The sequence below is a fragment of the Dermacentor albipictus genome, chromosome 1 (assembly GCF_038994185.2).
Source record: "Dermacentor albipictus isolate Rhodes 1998 colony chromosome 1, USDA_Dalb.pri_finalv2, whole genome shotgun sequence".
NCBI classification, from domain to species: domain Eukaryota; kingdom Metazoa; phylum Arthropoda; class Arachnida; order Ixodida; family Ixodidae; genus Dermacentor; species Dermacentor albipictus.
In genome coordinates this window covers 27,650,953-27,672,432 of record NC_091821.1, presented here as the reverse complement: position 1 = coordinate 27,672,432, position 21,480 = coordinate 27,650,953, and the positions used below count along the sequence as shown (strand labels likewise).

General features: G+C 45.5%; 1 protein-coding gene across 2 annotated transcripts in view; it reads left to right on the top strand.

Moving 5' to 3' along the window:
* The window catches only part of N (neurogenic locus Notch protein), an 89,964-nt gene extending 71,002 nt beyond the window's left edge, over positions 1-18,962 (top strand). The window contains exons 13-20 of one of the 2 annotated variants that reach the window (XM_065437200.1): positions 4-1,107; positions 1,220-1,358; positions 1,504-1,663; positions 2,161-2,324; positions 2,416-2,799; positions 3,231-3,493; positions 14,133-14,434; positions 14,685-18,962. In XM_065437200.1, coding sequence (XP_065293272.1) covers positions 4-1,107; positions 1,220-1,358; positions 1,504-1,663; positions 2,161-2,324; positions 2,416-2,799; positions 3,231-3,493; positions 14,133-14,434; positions 14,685-16,013 — 3,845 coding nt within the window. In that variant the 3' untranslated portion in view covers positions 16,014-18,962. Of the gene's footprint in view, positions 1-3; positions 1,108-1,219; positions 1,359-1,503; positions 1,664-2,160; positions 2,325-2,415; positions 2,800-3,230; positions 3,494-14,132; positions 14,435-14,681 lie in introns of both variants that reach the window. The other variant, XM_065437199.1, reaches the window with a different exon arrangement.
* Positions 18,963-21,480: the final 2,518 nt, after the last annotated feature.

Sequence of the window (21,480 nt, the reverse complement as noted above, 5' to 3'; positions counted from 1 at the left end):
CAGGTATCAAGGTATCAGACCTGTGTGAGCATGGCGGCATGTGTGAAAACATCGGGAATAGCCATCGCTGCCTCTGTCCTGAAAGCTACGAAGGCAGCTACTGCCAACGCGAAGTTAATGAATGCCTTAGCAACCCTTGTCAAAATGGAGCAACCTGCCAAAACCTAATAGGCCAGTACAAATGTGATTGCCCAGAAGGATTCCAGGGGCTCAACTGTGAATACAATATCAATGACTGTGACCCCAATCCATGTCACAATGGAGGTACCTGCCATGATCTTGTTAACAAGTTTGCCTGCTCTTGCCGTCATGGGACAGTAGGAATCTTGTGTGAACACAATGTCAACGAATGCTTTGAAGGTGCCTGCCATCATGGTGGAACATGCCTTGATAGAGTTAATGGCTACGAATGTGAATGCAGGCCAGGATACGTGGGACCACGGTGTGAAGGAGATGTCAATGAGTGTCTCTCCAAGCCCTGCGATCCAGTGGGCACACTTGACTGTGTCCAGCTAATTGATGATTACCGTTGTGACTGTCGCCCAGGACATGCTGGTAGGCACTGTGAGCTTAAAGTGGACCCATGTTCATCAAACCCTTGTTTGAATGGTGGTATCTGCCATCCTGGACCTCGTGGACCAATGTGCATCTGCCAAGAGGGTTTCCGTGGTGAGACTTGTGCCAACCAGAGCTGTAGTGAGAAGTGGCCATGCCGCAATGGAGGTCAGTGTCGGGGCCACTCTTGTGTCTGCCCCCATAGGACATCCGGTAGTCTGTGTGAAATAATTGAAGAAGAACTCAGTAAAAGTGCCTGCACATTAGGGGCTTGCCGAAATGGAGGAGTTTGCAGAGAAGTCACAGGTGGCAGGATAGAGTGTGACTGCCCTGCCAGGTGGAAAGGACTGCGCTGCGAAGAGTACGATGGTGGCTACAGAGGAAGTCTGGCACCACCTGTGGAAGGCATCTATGACTTATTTTTGAAATCCCTCGAAGAGGAAAAGAAGCAGTGCACCATGCGCCGGTGTGAAAAGAAGGCAGGCAACCGCCATTGTGATGAAGAGTGCAACACGTATGCCTGTGACTTTGACGGTGGTGACTGTTCATTAGGTAATTTCAGGCTGCATGACAGCATTCCTTGCATCAAGCAGTCACCAAAGAATATTTTTCTGTGTGCTTTGACACTTCTGCACTGACAGTGAAATTTTTATGCCCTGACTAGGTATCAACCCATGGATGAACTGTACTGCTGCGATCAAATGTTGGGATGTGTTCAGAGATGGCAAATGCAACATGGAATGCAACAATATTGACTGCCTTTTTGATGGTTTCGACTGTCAGAAGGACCTTCAACCTTGCAAGTAAGCATGGTTTGTTTACTATAACAGAAATACCAAGAAAATCAAAGTGAAGTTTTTGAATGCTTATAGTTTATTGTAGTCTTAGCAAACTCCACTTGTCTTAATATAAATGTAACTGACATACTTGTTTTGTTTCTTTTTACAGTGAACACTATGACACTTACTGCATGAGGAACTATGGTAACGGATTCTGTGACCAAGGCTGCAACAATGAAGAATGCAACTGGGATGGCTTGGACTGTGAAAAAGGACCACCATACCTTGCTGAGGGTTCCATTGTCATCATGCTTTCCATTGAGCCAGAGGTTTGCTCCTCTTTGTTACTACCCAATAATTATTGGTATACTAAAAATACTAAAAATAGATTAAATGTGTTGGAGCAAAATGCAACACCAAAAAGTCCCTACAGGCCTGTATCAAACTACAATGCACTTGCAGCAGCATCTGAAGTGCCAAGTTCTATTTTGACTTTTGTGTAGTGTTGTACTACTACATTTTGTAGTGAACCGGAGGTGATGTTATGATCATGTGATTAAGCAGTGTAACACCTTGTATATTGCCATGACATCTGTGCATCAACCTGGGCGGTGTATCTATGGTACTCGCCCACTTTGTGCAAAGACAGGTTCTTTTTCAAGGCGTCCTCAAGTGGCTAAGAGCTCATAACGGCTATTGCTGTAAGAAAGCTCATAAAAAAATGGAGCAGGCCTAAAATTAAAACTCTTATGTTAAGCACACAGGCATCAGCACCCATACAGTTTCACTGAGCTCATGACTAAACAGTTGTGTCTTCATATTGCAGGTTTTCAAGAACAACACTGTAGCCTTCCTTCGTGACATAGGACATGCACTACGCACCAATGTGCTGTTCAAAAAGGACCCTAATGGTCAGGCCATGATTTACCCTTGGAAAGCAACAGAAGGTCAACTGCCCAACCACTCTGTCCTTCCTGTGCCGCGCACAGGGTAAGTATTGATGACCTGTGGTGCTTCTGCTCATGCTACCACTGGAGTAGAGTGGCACAAATTCTGAACCAAGTTCTGTCTGCTTTTTCAGAACACTTGTGCATCTTGAAATTGACAATCGTCGCTGCCTCAAGTCCCAGGGAAGTGAATGCTTTCAATCTGCAGCCAAGGCAGCTGAATTCTTGGCAGCAGCACAGGCCAGACATGCCTTGGAGACACCTTTTCATATCCAAGAAGTACTAGGCTCCGGTAACGAGCAGGATGGCGCTGGAGGCGAAGGCAGCCGTACCAGTGCACTGCACATTGTCATCGGCCTCATTGGTGTACTGCTAGCTGGGCTTCTTATTGGCGTCCTCTTCACCACCCAGAAGAAACGTGCCCGGGGTATTACATGGTTTCCTGAGGGATTTCTGAGCACCAGCAGTGGCCAGAGACGCCGCTCAAGGCGCAAGGGTCCTGATGGGCAAGAGATGAGGCAAGTAACAAGCTTGGGATCTCAAGCGTGCAAATAAATGGGTGGTTGTGTATGTATGCCATGCCTGCCTGTATAACTATCTGTCTGCTCACATGTATGCATGTAGTTGGAGTGGTTCATTTGTTAAGTGGGGCACTTATTGAAGCATTGGTATTATACCTGTTGTGCCACATTTTCTGTGTGCTTTCATCGGTGATGTTCATTTATGACTCCTTATGATTTAATACTTTATAACTAAATCTTTGAAGTCTTCATATCTTCTACTAACATTATTGTCCTCTAGCTTTGATGCGGACCAAATCTGGCTAATTAAACAGGTATTTTATAAACGGATATGAATGGAAGGAATGGCTAGTTGGCGACTTCTCATTGGTGAGCTGCACAAGTGCTGCTGTTTTTACATTCACAACTCATTTTAAATTGCACTGCAGAGTTGCTCAAGCAAATGGTGATGGACCCCCAGAGGCATGGAGCGACGATGAGGGGGAGCGACCTCCTGCAAAGCGTGCACGAGGCTCGCCAGACTCAGGATGCGGGGATACAGTTGTCTCGGACTACGAGGATGAACGAGACCCTCGACCATGGACCCAGCAACATTTGGATGCTGCAGACGTGCGTCTGCCTGAAGTGTTGCAAGCACTCACCCCACCACAAGGCAGTGATCTCGACCACAATGTTGACGTCAGAGGACCTGGTACGTATGATAATTATCAGTCTTCAAAAGTTTCTTTGCATTGAGATAGTACCAAATTCAAATCCTAGGAATATTAGAGGAAGAAAAGTGCCTTGAAACACTTAAACTAGAAAAGCATTACTGAGTTGTTTGTAATCAACAGGCTGAGCACCTGTGTTCATGGGCAACAACAGGTGGCATACAGGAAGGCACCTATATATTACATATATGGATCGAAGTGGATATGCTCAAAGATGGGCATTATGGAGTGGATTACCATAAAAGCCTGCACATAATTAGAGGATTTGTTTTTCTTTTCTTCACATCATTGCATGCAAATTTATTTTGTTTTGTGCTGGATCCTACACATTTTCTTTCTTTATTTTTTATTTACCGTACTTACTCGTGAATAACCAGCCCCTGCGTATAACCCCCACCTCTAATATTGAACTCCATGAAAGAAAAAGAAACCTCGCGTTTAACCTGCACGTTTACCTCGTGCGGGTTATATCGTGCGTTATATCATTTTCAGAACATTCATTCGAACGACCGTCACCACGTTACTGGTTATCCGATTCTCAATCGTCACCGCTCTCACTGCTGCCATCCGAGGCTTCGTCGCCACTCAATGACGTAGTCGATCTCGGAACCATCCAAGCTGTTGCTGATGGCACATTTTTTAAAGCTTTTACACACCAAGTCGGTCGGTATCGCTTTCCACGCATGCACAATCCACTGGCACAGCAATGGAATATCGGGTCTTCGCATGCGTCCCGTCAGTGTGAGGGCGTAAGGGGCCGTCGGCCATCCACTGGGCATACAGCCACTTCATGTGTGCCTTGAACGGCTTGTTCAGGCACACGTCGAGTGGCTGCAGCACGGACGTCATGCTGCCAGGTATTATAACGAGGTCGGTGGCGTCTCGGTGCAGCAAGCCTTCACCGCATCAGTTCAGTGGTCTCGGAAAGAATCCAGTATGAGCATCAACCGGCGTGCCAGCAAGGCACCTGGTCTTCGTTCCCAGATTACTCGAAGCCAGTCACCGACTAGGCCACTGTTCATCCAGAAATTTTCTTCCGCACGCACAACGATTCCTGGGGGCAGTGGGGTGCTAGGTAGCGTATCGCATTTGAAAATGACATATGGGTGCAGTTTCGTGCCGCCAGCCAAAGCACATAACATGACTGTGCAGCGCAGCTTAGCATTTTTGCTGGTCAGCACGCTGACTGATTCGGAACCCTTTTTTTCCATGGTCATGTACATTGGCATCTCAATGTACACAGATGTCTGATCAGCATTTCCTACCCGAGACAGCAAATAGCTGTGCTCCTTCCGAAGTGCGATGACATATCGCTGAAAGTTCAAAAATTTTTCTTCGTAGGCATCAGGAAGCCACTGGCACATGGTTGTTCGCCACTACCGCATAGAAAATCCACAGCTTCGCGTGAAGCACTGAAGCCATCCACGGCTTGCATGAAACTCGCGTGGAATGTTCGTTTCATCCAAGTTTCATCCCATCATCCAGTTTGCCCCTCTCGAAGGCCCTTCACGATCAGGTTGTTTTGCCTAGATCTGCTCTCTAGGTCATCCAAAGTGCCCGATAGGTGGTCTATTTTTATTTGCAATGAATTAATCATTGAAAATGTTACTTATTTCCAACCTGTCCACGTCAGTTTCAAGAGTGGACATGCGTTTGGTCTGGTCATAAATTTTTTCTGCAATGCCATTCAGCTGATGCTTGGTATCCTTTTGGAAGTCGATATTTCTTGCGTCAGAAGCTTCTAGTTTGGCGAGAATAGCGTCAAGGATTTTGCTATCACCAGGACTGGGGTTGGGCTCAACGTCACTAGAACACCACAACAAACTTGTGACAAGGCAAGGTGGACAACGTGCATAATGCACGCTGTAGGAACAGGGCAGAACAAAAGATAAGTGGTGCAAACATTTGACCAGTGTAAGACGTTTCTACAGTGAAAACTGGTGAATGTGCCTATATGAGAGTGGTAACTAGCAAGATCGTTACCCATGATTAGCAATCCGCGTTTACTAGATGCAGCAAGCAGGTGGGATTTTCGACCAAGCAGTACAAAATCAAGGTGGATGAAAAAAACAATCGTTCCCCACCTGCAGCAAGTTGTTTTTTCATCCACTTTCATTTCCATTAACTTATTGCTTCTTTATTTCATTTATTAAGCACGAGTAACTTCCCCTATGTTGTCCTTGGTGTCAGTGTTTGCTGGCTTATATGACTAATAAAATCGTGTCCCTTGGTTATTCCCCTTTCTTCTCGTTATGGGGTTTTACTGTGTTGTAAATGTAGCATGGCAAACTGAATTTATGATGTAGGCTGGGTAGCCAGGAAACTCCATTCAAGCAAGGTGATAAAATATATCTAGTATTACAATCTCACTATAGACAGTTATTCGATCAGAAATGCTAATTGTGTGTAGGGGTTGGTGGGCACTGGACATTGTGGGTTCTTGGGAACTGCACATAAATGCTAGCTGTGCTATGACAAAAGGTCTCTTTTAAACAAGTGTGCTTAGAACCCACTATTCTCAGTGTCAACCTAAGGTATGCCTTTGACTCTTCCACTTGGTCTCATTACAAACCTGCTGCCACTGGTTTTTTGCGCTCTCTAGCCCTTGTGGTTTTGCACCACTAATGACAAACTTTATCACTCATTTATTAACCATTAAAACTTCATTAAAACTTCTTTCTGGGCGAGTTGGTGCATACTTGACATAAAAATTGTAACAGCGCAAACACATGCAACCACAAAAAAACAAGGACGAGACACAAGCGCTGTGTCTCATCCTTGTTTCTTTGTGGTTGCATGTGTTTGCGCTGTTACAATTTCTATGTCAATTATTAACCATCCCTCTCATAAAACCACTCAGTGAAACTATTCACAGGACAAAACAAGAAAGGCTGCCACAATTTCTGGGTTTATATGCAAGCACTAAATGTCAGTGTTTCATGACACACATGAATGCAAAGGATGCTTGCCATCTGCTGTGACTGTGTCCAGGAACAAACGCCACATGAGAGAGTGCTTTGATGTGCCGGGCTGCAGATAGACTAGCCTACAGACTATGAAAAGTTAATTGAGGCCACTTGTGCAGCTTCTTTATAAAGAAGGCCTGCACACATATTTAAAGGGCCCCTGAAACGGTTCGGACAAATTTTGTAGGTGCGTAGGGTACAGCTTAAGTAGAACATTCGCACCACAATTTAAGTGAAGCGTTACGTATTAATGGAGCTGCAAGCGATTAGAAGTTACCCTCCTCCCTAGCTATGCTTTTCCTCCTCAACTCGCTCGCCGAGCGAGCGGCGCTAAGCTCCGCCTTCACTGGTTCAGCGTCACGATGCGACGTCACATCGCTCACTTCCGGTTGTTTAGGAGCACGCCCCCTCCCGCGCGAGACCTCTCCGCTAGCCGCTTGGCCGTCGACCGAGAGCTATCGAAGCAGCGTGCGTTGCGAGCATTCTGTCGTAGCGCCGAACGTGTCCGGTACTCCGCTAAAAACAGGCAAGCTGGTCATTTCGGCAAATGACTGGAGGCATAAACTCAAGCTGATGAAGGAACTTTAGCGTAGACGTACGTGAGCAGCCTGATCGGTCTGCACGGTCCAGACACTTGCTGGCGCAGCGCTTAACCAGTCAAACAAAGCGCTAATATTGCTCTAACCAAGTGTAAAGCATTTTAAACATTTATAAATCAACGTGTTGATGATTACACTCCTGCGAAAAATACACACCAGCAGCAAAGAATACACTTCGTTGCTGCTACTGTGTATGGTTGAGCTCTGTGCCACCAGGTGGCTGCACCGTGCAGACCGTTCACATTTGCCCTTCTGCTCATCTCGTGGCTCATCCCGGCACAGTCAAGCGGCCAGACCCTGTCCCCTTGCGCCTGCGTTTGCCCTAATACTGGACTCGCGGTTTGCAGGTCGCTAGGTTTGCAGTCCACAAGGCAACAAAGTCGAATCATAGTGCTCGCGAAAAGACTGAGACCGACTCTGACCGCGGAGCTCTCGTCAAAATGGAGTACGTTGTAACACAAGCAGACGACACTTGCTGTGTGCCGGAAGTGCTGAAGTGTACTAAAAAAGTATTGTGTATTCTCTTTAAGTTATTTTCTTTTTACAAAAACAAAGTAACTAACATTACAACTATTACGAGCATCATTTGTTCACCATAAAGTTGGAAAAATTATCGACCACGCGCCCTGGTCAGCCAATCAGATAGCTCGCCCATGTGACGTAATATGGGTTATTTGCATCATATGGGTAGGGGCGGCCTAAAATTCCGCCGAGCAGTGCGCTGCGATCGGCAGCGATGGGTATTTTTAAAACCTTATAATAAATTACACGCTTTACGCAGAGCACTTAGATGCATCAATTAATGATCAGAAGGACCTACTCTAACGACTCAGTACGTTTGTAGAAAATCGCCAAAATCGTTTCAGGGTCCCTTTAAGTATATATAATATGCCACGTGAAATGTGCAGGGGGAAGAAAAAACAAGCACGCTTGATGACAGTGAGGGGAAAGCGTTTTGGTGAAAGTGAAGCAATAATACAAGTGTGCCTATGCAATGCTTCAACATGAATTGGATTTCCACATCGTCACTTGCACCAAAGTGAATATAAAGAGATTCAGTGACTGCCGTGATTTCTAGATGAATATGTACGCAGTAGCCTATAAGGAAGGCTGTAGGGGTTGAGGGACGGACTCCGGGATGAAAACCAAAAACTTGGGAGTTATTTATTCTACATTATGTACAGGGACGTGAGCATCAATTAACAGACGTACAGTCATTACGGGCCGGCAGCAACTCGGACGCTGCGGCCCGCGGCAAGAAGTTCGAGAGAGGTGAATCAGGGAATCAGGGACTTGTCCCAGAATGCTCAGGTCTCTCTGGAAGGCTTCTTATAAACCCTTCGAGCACTGCAAGTCACGTCATGTTTGACCAATGGGAGAGTCCGCTCCGATGATGCCACTTTCAGCCAATGGTAGGCGCCCGTGTCGCGGTGTCACACCTGGCGGCTCTCTGCGGTCTTGCCTCGCAGACTGGCAATGCACTTCTAACGAGGAGAAGGGGAAGGCTGCTCATGCTCCATTGTCGGAGGCCCACCTGCTAATCCCGGCGGCGCACGAACTTGTTGGCACGTGAACTTGTTGCCTTAAACTTGTTGGCTCGGCCGCTCCTCTGGAATGTGCTTTCCTGCTTCGGCATTCCTCAATTAGCTGTGCTGCGATTCGAAGTGGTTTGGGGAACTCGAAGTAATCGCAGGTAACAGCTCCATATCTAACAGCTCGTCCTCGCCCCGGTTGTTCTGAATGGCCGGTGAACTCAATTCGCTGGCCATGAGGAACGCTGAAAGAAGCTGCAGGGTACTGGGGTCGAGCCTCGTTTGACAACCCTCGGGATCCTGGGCCCTGGAGAACATACGTCAAACAAACCAAACAACACAGCGCTGCACCACGCGTAAGCGCAGGCTCTTCACCCCTGACTCGCCAGGCTATTACTGAGTCAAAATCAACCCTGATCTTTTAGTTCCCCAATTTTGACAAAGCAGTTCCAACCACCCTTCCAAACAGCTATCCATTTCTCCTCGAATGCCGACAAGACCAGAGTACTATTGTTGCTGCAAAACAAAATGTCGTTGACGATGCAAACAACAAATGAAAACAGCCGAACATAACTTAAGTGGCCTAACTACACGAACAGCATGTTTTCAATCTATCGCAGTGGCGTACCTATCGCACGTAATGGTGCCACTGAACAATCTGGTCAACCTCACAAGTACGTAATCACAAGCGCACTAGCCTTGTGGTCACTAAACAAATCGCGTACTTGCGTTGTAGGCAAACTTTTCATTTACGCTTACTCACGTTTCTTCCCTGAAAGTCCTACAGGACACGTGACATAAACGAACAATTAAACTTGCGGGACTTACACACTCTGCAGAACCCTTAAAATAATGCGTCTTTTAATAACTCGTTCCACGCGTACTTATCAGAGAAGTCAGAATACGGCTGCCCTCCCAACACACTAGCAACCCAGTCATAAAGTCTGCTTCCTTCCGTCCACACAGGACACGCGCTAATGGAACTAAGAACGCTTCTCAGTGCAAATCATGCACTCACTGAAAATCTACGCGCTTAACCTTAGAAAATTCAACACTTAAAAAGAAAGAAGGTTAAATAACACACGCGCTTTACCATAGGCCTCTGAACGATAACCTTGACCTTCAGGTTACTCACACACACAAAAAAAAGCCTATCTACTTATTAATGAGCATCTCGCGAGACTACATGTTTACTTAAAACGCATCTTTCAAGTCTCGAGCTTCTCGAACGAAAACACAAAGCTCAAACCTTACATATTGAAAGAAATCCTAGTCTCAAATCGCGAAAACTTTCCGATGCTCAAAAATAAAAAAACAACACGTTTCACTTCTACGGAAGCTCTCCTGGCCTCCCTTTCCAAACGCTTATGTCTGACTCATACTCTGAGCCGTCCCCGAGCTGGTCGCGGCTTGAAAACTACTCTGGCTGCCGAGGAAACACAAAAGGGCTGATTCACTATCAGCTCCCCCAAGACGTTACGGTCTCCTGCCAATTTGCGTCCTGGCGCCCCGCTTTCTTCACAAACTCGATTGACCGCGTCGCTACTCCCCACCTGGTCTCGTCCTACCACCTTGCATTTCTTCGAACTGCACGCTGAGCTGTGAAAAGAACTACGGAACGACGAGGAGCTTAACTGCCTCGTGCCCTTTGTCCGCGTCCGTGCAGAACATTCTTCGCGGTCCCCCTTTGACCGGTGGCTTGAACGTTTTCGATGCGTCAACATCGTCCGAGACGACCGCATCTTTTTCCTCGCGCCCTGCCCATTTGGGTTTCTCGCCATCTTTGGAGGCGCTACATTAATTACCGACTTTCGGTCTCTACCGCGCTTCTTTTTACGGCGCTTTCTCTTTGCACTCGCTTTCATGTCGCCTTCTCGTGCTTCGTGCTGGCCGGTACACATTTCATCGGCCCGGATCGGCCTCTTACCCGCACAGTCTGAGTGATTCTCACTAAAATCAACACTCGCTCTGCCTCGACTGGCGGACAGCTCAACCGACTCTGGAACAATGCAGCAGGCTCTACTCGAGTTAGACAACTCGCACTCTTGCGAACTGCCCTCTGCTACATTGCCCAGCGCACGCTGTGCATCGGCACACAGCCCGTCGGTATCGATCGCTGTCTCACGCGCACAGTCCGAATGATTATTAACTGAACCATCCCTCTCTAGGCTATCTAGACTGGCGGAGAGCCGCACCGATCCCTGAACAATGCAGTTGTTCTCTCGTGAGCTACGGAGCTCGCCACCCCGAGAACTACTCTCAACTGCATCACCCAGTTCGCACTTCACTTCTGCACGCACCTCTGGCCTGACATGGGTGCTCGCTTCTGTCGGGTCAGAAGTACCCTTTTCTTCGCTAGCAACCTCGCTAACCTTACCTGCGACGCACACACGCGGTAACTGTGCCAATTTGTTCGCAGCTGGCCTAGCTGTCTCCACAGTCATCTGTTGGCACAGCACCTCGTCGCTCTCACTACGGCCTTTAACGGCCTCTGTTGCCACTAAGGCATCGTTAGCAGCTAGCCTTTTCCCTTTTCCTATGAATCTGCAGCCAATCTCACAGGCACTACTCTTTTCGTCGGCTTCTGGCGAAAATCTAGACAATTCCTCATTCTTTCGCTCTGTACTACCTACAGAATTCTCAGACAGCCGTTGTCTCTGTGCCAATAACTGATCACAATACTGTATCTCTTTGATCAGTGCTGCCTTCTCCCTCTCATACTTTTCCTCTCGCTCACGTTCGCGTTCATTCTCACGTCCGTGACGCTCACACCTAAGAGTAAGTTCTTGAAGCTCATGCTTCCGTTCATTCTCGCGTTCTTCACGCTGACGCTCACTCCTAAGTTCACGACGCTCTCGCAAACGTACACGACGCACACGCTCCCGTGGCTCCTGTATCACCTCCCAAGCAAGCTCAATGCTTTTGTCATCGTTGCCACTATCGTTAATCGCTTTTATGATAGCTGGCGTTTTCATCCGTTCGTCCGCCTCAACTCCCAAATCGTCGCACACCAACAACAAGTCTAACCTCGTCAACCTTCTAAGATCCATGGCAGCTGCCCCGACAGGTGGTTAAAACTGTTTTCCTTAATTAATTTGTGCAAACACACAATGCATCAAACTCCCGATTCCCAGAACTTATTCAAAATGAACACACAGCATTTGAGTCTGGCGAATCATAAGGAAAAAAACCACGCGCTCACTTACGGTTGCAGCACCCTGCCATCCGGTTCATTCGTCCGCTGTTCCCGGTTCCTCCGGACTCCCTGGGTCGAAGGCTCGCTCCTTCTTCGCTACTCCCAGTTTCTTCGGACCTCTTTCGACGAAGGCTCACTCTTCTTCGCTCTTCCCGGTTCCTTAGGATCTCTCTCGACGAAGGTTGATCCGTAGCGCTGCCACCAGCTGATGCATTCGGAGGCGATCCCACCGCTGCCACCAGATGTAGGGGTTGAGGGACGGACTCCGGGATGAAAACCAAAAACTTGGGAGTTATTTATTCTACATTATGTACAGGGACGTGAGCGTCAATTAACAGACGTACAGTCATTACGGGCCGGCAGCAACTCGGACGCTGCGGCCCGCGGCAAGAAGTTCGAGAGAGGTGAATCAGGGAATCAGGGACTTGTCCCAGAATGCTCAGGTCTCTCTGGAAGGCTTCTTATAAACCCTTCGAGCACTGCAAGTCACGTCATGTTTGACCAATGGGAGAGTCCGCTCCGATGACGCCACTTTCAGCCAATGGTAGGCGCCCGTGTCGCGGTGTCACACCTGGCGGCTCTCTGCGGTCTTGCCTCGCAGACTGGCAATGCACTTCTAACGAGGAGAAGGGGAAGGCTGCTCATGCTCCATTGTCGGAGGCCCACCTGCTAATCCCGGCGGCGCACGAACTTGTTGGCACGTGAACTTGTTGCCTTAAACTTGTTGGCTCGGCCGCTCCTCTGGAATGTGCTTTCCTGCTTCGGCATTCCTCAATTAGCTGTGCTGCGATTCGAAGTGGTTTGGGGAACTCGAAGTAATCGCAGGAAACAGCTCCATATCTAACAAGGCACATTACATTTTGCAACTTCTTTGCAATGGTGAAACACTTTCTGGGATATGGGTACATCCAGAACAACATACATAATCACAAAATTTTCACTACATCAAAAGGTATATTTTGGGAGTTAAAACTGAGATATTGGAAAACTGTGGCATGTAATCATGGGTAATTACGAGGCTCTTGGTGGCTCTTAATATATTTTAGCATTGCTGATAAACTTGTTCACGAGGGCATGATGGCATACTGAATAAGTTTGCCTGCACGGTGACATCATGGAAATTAGCTAACATAACTGACTGGTGCATTTATATAAATTCTTTTTGAGTTGAACTGTGGCGCATTTACTGCTTCATTCTTGGATTGCTTCCAACTATGTAATTTCATTTGGTGAAGTTTTCTATACTGCATAGGCAACTTAGCGGGTTTCATTTTGATGAGTGGAATATTGTCCTCTGTAATTCTTTATTTGAAAGGGACACTAAAGCGAAACAATAAATCAGTTTAGACTAATGAATCATTGTTTGAGAACCCTGCAGGGAGTCATTTAAAAAAAATAGTTTGGTTATTAGATGAGAAAATGAAGGTCCAAGTATCAGTATTTGAATTTCATGCCGAAACCCCAGCGCTGGTACGTCAGCGCGACGTCACGGATTCCAAGTATGTTTTCCCATTTGGGCCGCATTGGCTGAATAAAGGTTTCCGAAACTTGCCATTTTTCATATTTGGTTCTTTCAGAACACAATGTAGTCAATCTGTACTGCTATATATAATTAGTAGGCCCTAGAAGATGCCATCAAAATCCAAGACGTCACAGCCCCCAGATGCGGGAACATAAGTAGGCGTCGCCACCCGTATTTCGTTCTTGCGCTTTTTCTGTCTTACCAAACGTCTTATCGTTGTAAGAGTGGTGTTTTTGGTGTTGTAGAATGGTAATTTACTAATGCAGAAGAAATCAATTTTCACTTTAGTGTCCCTTTAAGTTTTCCCACTTAACCATTCATAATTATTTGTGCATTTCTCATCAAAATTAATGGCATTGCAGACCAGTGCAATTTCACTAATACCTGAAGCAGTAGTAGCTGTTACCTGCCCCAGGGTAGGGGACAATCACAGGCTCTAAAAATTTGCAAACCTTTGCCATCTGTGTGTAAGAATTCACATCTCAAGCAAGCTTACAATATCTTTTGAAGTCTCTTGAGAATCTGTAAAATGCTTCAAACATCCATTCACTGCATCACCTTTGGTATCAATGTAGATTTGGGGCAGAATGAAACTGATCATAATTGAATTCAGTGGTCAGTAGCTCGACAATCATAGATTTGATCTATATGGCAGTTCTATCACGGGATAAACTGACAAGAGCATCAGAGATTTCTGAATAGTTACTGCAACAGTATTACTCTAGTAATAATATTGCAATGTTTGTACTTTTTGTGATTTAGAACTCTGTTTAAAATTGGTTGATGCGAATGATGCTTTCTGCAGGTGGCCTGACACCTTTGATGCTTGCTTCATTTCGTGGTGGTGGTGTGGATACTGGGGAAGAGCCAGGAGAAGAGGACACTGGATCTGCCAGTATGATTCAGGACCTTTTAATGCAAGGTGCCCAGCTTGGCAGTACTACTGAAAAGACTGGCGAGACATCATTGCACCTTGCTGCTCGCTACGCCCGAGCAGACGCTGCCAAACGACTTCTTGATGCTGGAGCTGATGCCAATGCACAGGACAGTTCTGGCAGGACACCGCTTCATGCAGCTATTGCAGCTGATGCTGTAGGAGTGTTTCAGGTAACTATTTTTCAACATGAAATAGCCCTGTTCTTTTGCTCTTATTTTTAATGTAGGGTAAGCTTTCAGATTGTTATTACAGATGTAATTTACGTGCTGCCATATTATTTACTGTGTGAACAAGATGTAGTAGTTATCACCTGACAACAGACAATTGGTACTCTGAGGCATACTCAAAAATGGCAGCCACCATATAGACCGTGAAACCTGACCTAAATGTTCTTGTGTGTTGTTTTGTTTTCCCCAGCAGATCCTGCTGCGAAATCGTGCCACAAATCTAAATGCCAAGATGAACAATGGGATGACTCCACTTATTCTTTCCATTCGCCTTGCTATGGAGGGCATGGCAGAAGACCTAATCAATGCAGAAGCAGACGTCAATGCAGCAGATTCTGACTCGCGTACACCACTTCACTGGGCGGCCGCTGTCAATGATGTTGCTTCAGTCCGTATGCTTTTGGCTCATGGTGCCAACCGTGATGCTCAAGATGTGCATGAAGAGACTCCTCTGTTCCTTGCGGCACGTGAAGGAAGCTTGCAAGCTGTGCAGGCATTGCTTGACCATGGAGCCAATCGAGACATCACCAACCACATGGACAGGCGGCCGCGTGATGTTGCTCGTGATCGCATGCACCTCGATATTGTCGACCTGCTGGACAAGTATGTGCCAAGCCCCCATATTTCAGGGCTCTCCAGCCCACCAATCCTACTGTCTAGCCCAACAGTCATTGGGTCCACTAAATCTGCCAAGGGCAAGCGACGGCAGCCACAGGCCAAGAATGGTGCCAGTGCCCTGCAGCAACTTGACATGTCCGCCACATCCCCCAAAACTGACACTGCTGCGGTTACTGTTCCAAAGAGGAGGACACCATCTATTAAGAAGTGTAGGGATCCGCCTCCATTGCCAGACATTGCACACTCGCTTGACTCGCCTCACGAGTCACCAGGAGGCCCCTTGTTCTTGCCTCAAGAGGCTGTGGCCACCTTTACCAAACAACCACCATGCTACGAGGATTGTGTGGGGCCTGTCTATGCTGGAGTGTATGATCTACAAGCCTATGCTAACACAGGTCCTGCTGCCATGTCACAGCAACAACAACAGCAGCAGCAGCAGCAGCAGCAACAGCAGCATCAACGCCAGACCTCTGTGCCCTCCAGCATGAGCAGCTATAGCATGGCATCTTCACCTGCCAAGCAAAGACCCTCACTTCCAACATCACCAACTCACATGGCTGCCATGCGAGCTGCGCACCAGCACAAGTTGCAGCAAGGGGGACCAACATACGACTACCCGGTACAGCCAGCCTACTACCACTACCCTACGCCACCATCTCAGCACAGCCATGGCAGTGGGGCTGAGGTCACACCTCAGCACTATCTCCACCCTGGTGAGACCTACCTGACGCCATCACCCGAGTCACCAGGCCAGTGGTCGAGTTCTTCACCCCATTCAGCACAGTCTGACTGGTCAGAAGGCATTTCCAGTCCCTTGGGACAGGCACTGGGTGGATCAGCTGACTCCAAGCAGCAAACTATGCAGCAGCCTGGATTGACTCACACTGACTCTGTATTTATCTAAGCCACTGTGCAGTGCAGACTGAAAAAATATATATATATTCAGGGAGGTGGACTTCTCAACTTAGCTTCCCAAGGACACCATGTGTGTTGTGCTCTTCAGTGAAAAACTGACCTGCTGAACATTTTTGTGGTGGACTACTTGCAGATGCTCACAAAGATGCCATGTACACAGGTTTTATTTTTTTAATTTGTAGGTTTATAGATTTGCTATCAATAGAAATGCCCAGTCGTGTCACACCACATACATGTTGGAGAAATGCTCTTGCTTGCTGATTAATTTGATGAAAGTCAGAAGCACACTTCAGGCAGCGAGTGCCATGGGCATGAGGTAGCTCTGTCCCAGTACATTTTAACATAGTCAGCCTCCAACATGTGTGTTGCAATCATGTACTGAAGTTCTGTGTGTATGGCACAGCTGAATTTGAGATCAGAGGGCTATTTTTATACTTGTCGCTCACAACGTGTTTAAAAGGAAAGCTGGTGGGTATGTCTTTATCTAGCAGCACAGAACATTATTTATAATAAACCTGTTTTGCAGCTTTGCCTATCTCTCATCCTCAAAAGGGCTGATCAACTTACATGCCCAGCATCATCACTTTCTTATAACTATGACCTATTTTCTTATGGGGTCTGTGTTTCTAAGGAGTTTTGTTCACTTTGCCCTATCAGTCATCTGTTCATCTCTCAGCGTCTTGATGTTTCAGTCCTCCTCAATATTGTCTGGCCACCAGAGTTTCATGGCATTCTTGTCGATATCCTCTACTCATTAAATGGCCAAACCATCTCAATCTTTCCTTTTACATTTTTGCTGCAACTTTGATCATTCCTCTGCACCTCTTGCTGCTACTTTGACAATACTCAGATATAGTCACTTAAAGCTCTCCTTTCTTGTCACTGCACAGGTATATCTCGGCATCCTCATTTCAGTCACCTTTATTTTCCGCATTTTTAAGCCTTCATCATGATTATTTTCAGCTGTATAAAACAATGCTGGTCATATTACTGTCTTGTAAACTAAGCCTGCCAACATTTTTTGGTATATTCTCATACAGAAACCCTGAAACATCCTCTCAGTTCTCCAATTCTGCCTAAATTCTCCCAATGCCTTTTGCCCTTGTTGCCTTCTTCTTTGACCACTCAACAAAAATACCTAAAATGAGTTGCCTGCTTGGTAGTGGTGCTGACCAATTTTAAGTCTTTGCTGAAGTGATTGCAGGCCATGCGGTCCATTTTGCTCCTGCTTATCCATAAACTGCTTCTCTCGCTTAGATTTCCTCCAGCACTTAAACATCACTTTAGTACTGTGTTTTGATGCTGCACACAAGACTTGAGTTATCTGTACAAAGAATGTTCAAAAGTGCTTCTTCTGTACAATACTTAATCAAGCAAGGGCTTTATGGCAAACCTTGGTGGAGTGCCTATGGTCACTTCATTGCTTTCGCTCTAACGAAGGCAGCTGGGAACCTTGGCATCTTTGCTTTCCCTTGACAAGCAGACATACTTCTCTGATGACTGCCAAATTTACCGGTACCTCTTCTTTGTTATTTGCAGTCAGCAGTGAAGTGTGTGGTACATTAGTCTTTATTCTTGAAGGCTGTATTAGTAGATACCAGTCCATCCACCATTTGCAAAGCAGCAAGTGATTGTATATCTAATGACAGTGCATTAGAAAATACAATGTAGGTTCAAATGAGTTTATTTTGCTTTTTCTTAAGCTCGTTATTGAGCTACCTATGTACAGTTTCTTGATAAGAACTATGGTTCTAATAATCTAAGTCTACTGTTATGTCATTACACTCTAGAAAACCTAAATGTGGGAAAAAAATCTGGATCTTGCAAAGTGAGTCAAGATGTTCAAATAAAACCCACACCTGATAAATTAAAGATTTAGATTGCACGCAAAAATATTTGGCACATTTTGAATCAAACACCGATTTCACAGTCACTCAAGTTGAATTTGTTTTAGCAAACACATACGAAGTTGCTCACAGTTACTCAAGATTGCAAGAGTGTGTTGTGTTGACAGAAGTTTAGCTTAAGACAGACCACTATAAGTTTTTCTTTTCTCTTTTTTGTATTACTATCATTTGTAAATAAGAATGTGATAATAACTGACAGCAGCAAATCAGATGCTCCTTGTTACTAACAATAAGCAGTAAATCAGTATTCAAATTTTTCAACAGCTCACCATGGTCAGTGTGGAAGGCTTGTGAATGTGCCGAGAATCATGAAAAAAGTATAACTATTCCTTCCAAGTAAGTATCTTCTGTGTGTGCTGAATCTTGCTCAATCCTCGAGAACTGCCAGTAAGCTATGGATTTGTCAGATTTAGTACTCCAATTTTGTTTTGTCATTGCAGCATATTTATTTCACATGATGGGGCCAAAACAATGTTTGTGCACTCTTGCAGCAACAACCCTCGCTACTAACTGGCAATGCTGATTGCCCTGTAGGCTCGTGAAATGCTACATTGATTTAGAATGCAGAAGGACACTCGGCAAATAATGTTGTGTTCTGTGTTGTAAATAGCTTTTTTTGCTGTGCCTCTGCCTTATTGTACGCATTTGACTTCATCTTAAGGCTCATTTTGACTGTCCTGCCTAGAGAGTTTGTTGCTACTCATTGGAAAGGCTGAAAATGTTTTTTCACAGTGTGAAAAGCAGGCTGGGCATGAGGAATGCACTGTACAATATGTGATGTGGGACTATGCAAATATATATATATATATTATATATATAAGATGTATACATATGTACAAAGTCCAAGAATGCGACAGCATTCAGAACGAGGTGGAAACTTAGCAGTGCATGTACATGCAATCCTGCCAAATAATGCATATGCATGATTCCTTTCATTGCCAATACCAGAAGAAAAATCGTGTTCATAGCCTGGTTGGTCATTTTCATACTGTTCAGCAGAAACATGCACAATAAAGACAGTTCTTTGAATATATTGTGTTATGATTGCTGAATTGTGTAATTACCTGCGGAGACAGACCAGCACAACATGAATCAGTTCCTTTGATCTGGTGGCTGAAACATTAGCATAAAATATGCTGAAGCCTTTATAATTTTTGTGATTATTTTGCAATTATAAATACCAGTCAAGTGATAGTCGGCCTTAGTGAGCCTAAAGAAAGCTAAAGCTCTTTCCGAATAAAGTTACTGTATTCTTCTTGCAAATACAGCAAATTCTTTTTCATATACATTTTATGACAGTTTTCTGATGAATATTCAAAATTAATCAAGTCGAATACAAACATTCAGAAAGAACTTCTATAGTTGGCTTCAAATATGGCATCTATTACTGAGTAAATTTTGTAATGGGCAATTGGAGGAAGAAAGGTCAAAAGAGAAAAAAAAAAGCTGCCCATTAAGGGGCCATGAAACACTTAACGCGACAGCGTTAAGGGCCCCATGTAGCAGAAAATCAAGCACCCAGCATCAACCGTCCTTTTGCGATAAATCATTCGGACCCACGCATACCCAACCACGCAGGCCCCCCGTGAAGACAGATACATTCCTGAAGTAAATGAATTTCTGCAACCTGCAGATATGATAGTGTTGGTTTGTAATTTGAATATACCAGAAAACAATTCTATTATGCGGAAACTCAAACATAAACCCCTTTTGCAGCCTGGGATACATAGCGCAAGAATGGCACAAGGACGAAGCAGGAACACGGGACGAGCGCTAACTTTCAACAATTGATTTATTGCAGCTCGCGAGCATATATATACTCCCTGGGATGCCACTGCAACAGACACACTGAAGGGAAGGAGGAAAAGCAGTCATGTGACTACTACGCCCAAAAAATCGAGCTCTTGATAAAAGAACAGACGGCGTGCTAACACAATCATCACCTGCTCCAGCTATCTCGGCTGCTTCGACAATTTCCCTCGTTATGTTATTCCTGTGGCGTTAGACAACAACAGTTTGTTTTAAGAGAGGGAAGCATGGTGCCTTCGCGTCACATTTTCTACAATGGGCAGCCAGATGCCCATCTATAGCGATGCTCTCCACTTTATTACTATGCTCCGCCAGACGCACGTTTAAATATCTGCCCGTCTGGCCCACGTAGTACTTCCCACACGAAAGCGGAATCTTATACACCATGTTGCGAGTGCATGAAACAAAAGGATCCTTGTGCGCGGTAGTGCAACCTGGCTTTCGTTTCCTCATGGTACAGCTCAACACACTCAATCTCAACGAGTTTTTTAGGTGCTGTAAAAACAATGTTTACATCAGACCATTGCCCAACCTTCTTTAGGTTGTGGGAGGCCTTATGAAAGTAGGAAATTACAGCCACCTTTCGTTTGTCCCTTTGTTCTTTCCTCTCTCTTTTCTCATCCGCTCTCTGCTCATCGCTCATACGTGAAATTAGCTTCCTTCGAGGATGCAGGCTTTCGGCAACCGAGATAATGATATGTCTTGGATAGTTCACTGCTTCCAAACGAGCCACCTGCTTACAAAGGCCTTCATCCAGCAAGTGAGCACATGACTAAGAAAGAGCGCATGACAAGAAAGAACTTAGGATACTTCTTTTTACGAGTTTTGAGTGTGCAGAACTGTACCTCAAGGGCGGCTTATTAGCTCTGAGCTCATACACCCAACACACGTGTTCAGCTTTGAAATGCAACCACAAGTATAAAAACCTGATAGTGCGCTGCGCAGGAAATTCAGTGGTGAACGTAAGTGGCCTATAATACTCATTGAATGAGGCAAGAATACTGTCAACAGCAGGGTTTGAACAGTCAAAACAGCAATCTGCATGAGAACTAGTGGCCGGAACAAGTAGTGATCTATTTAAAAATACCAAAAAATCATCTACATATCTAAAAATCTTTACAACGCCCAAGTCGCACAACCGCGCAGAAAGAGCTTTGTCACACCGAATTAAAAACAAGGTCACTTAATATGGGCGCTATGCATGAGCCTATGCAAACACCCTGCTTTTGCAGGTAAATGTTATTGTCAAATTCAACAAAAGTAGACATCCAATAAAATGATAAAAGCTCTAAAAACCTTGCCCCACTAACACCACAAGAGTTAGAAAAAAGCACAGCGCCGTGCTCATCTATTGCCGCCTCAACGCTGGGCAGCAAACCCTCATGTGGCAAGGAATAATACAAATCTTTTATGTCGACAGAGAATGCAGTTAAACATTCGCCGTCAGCTACATTTAAAAAGTTGATCACGGCTGAAGAATTTTAGGTTAGGAACAGATCCGCCACGTTCAGGAGTCTCAGGTTATTTTGTAGGAATTCTGCGACGTACTTCTGCCACGTACCGGATTCAGAGACAATGACACGAAAAGGACAATCATCCTTATCGGTCTAGGCGGTGAAAAACATCTCTAGGCAGTCACCGTCAGTGCCATTGATTTTCTTAACAACGCTTGCCCAATTAAGATCTTTACACATCTGCTTAGCTCGTAACCTTACTTTGTTCAGCAAAACGCGTCGAATA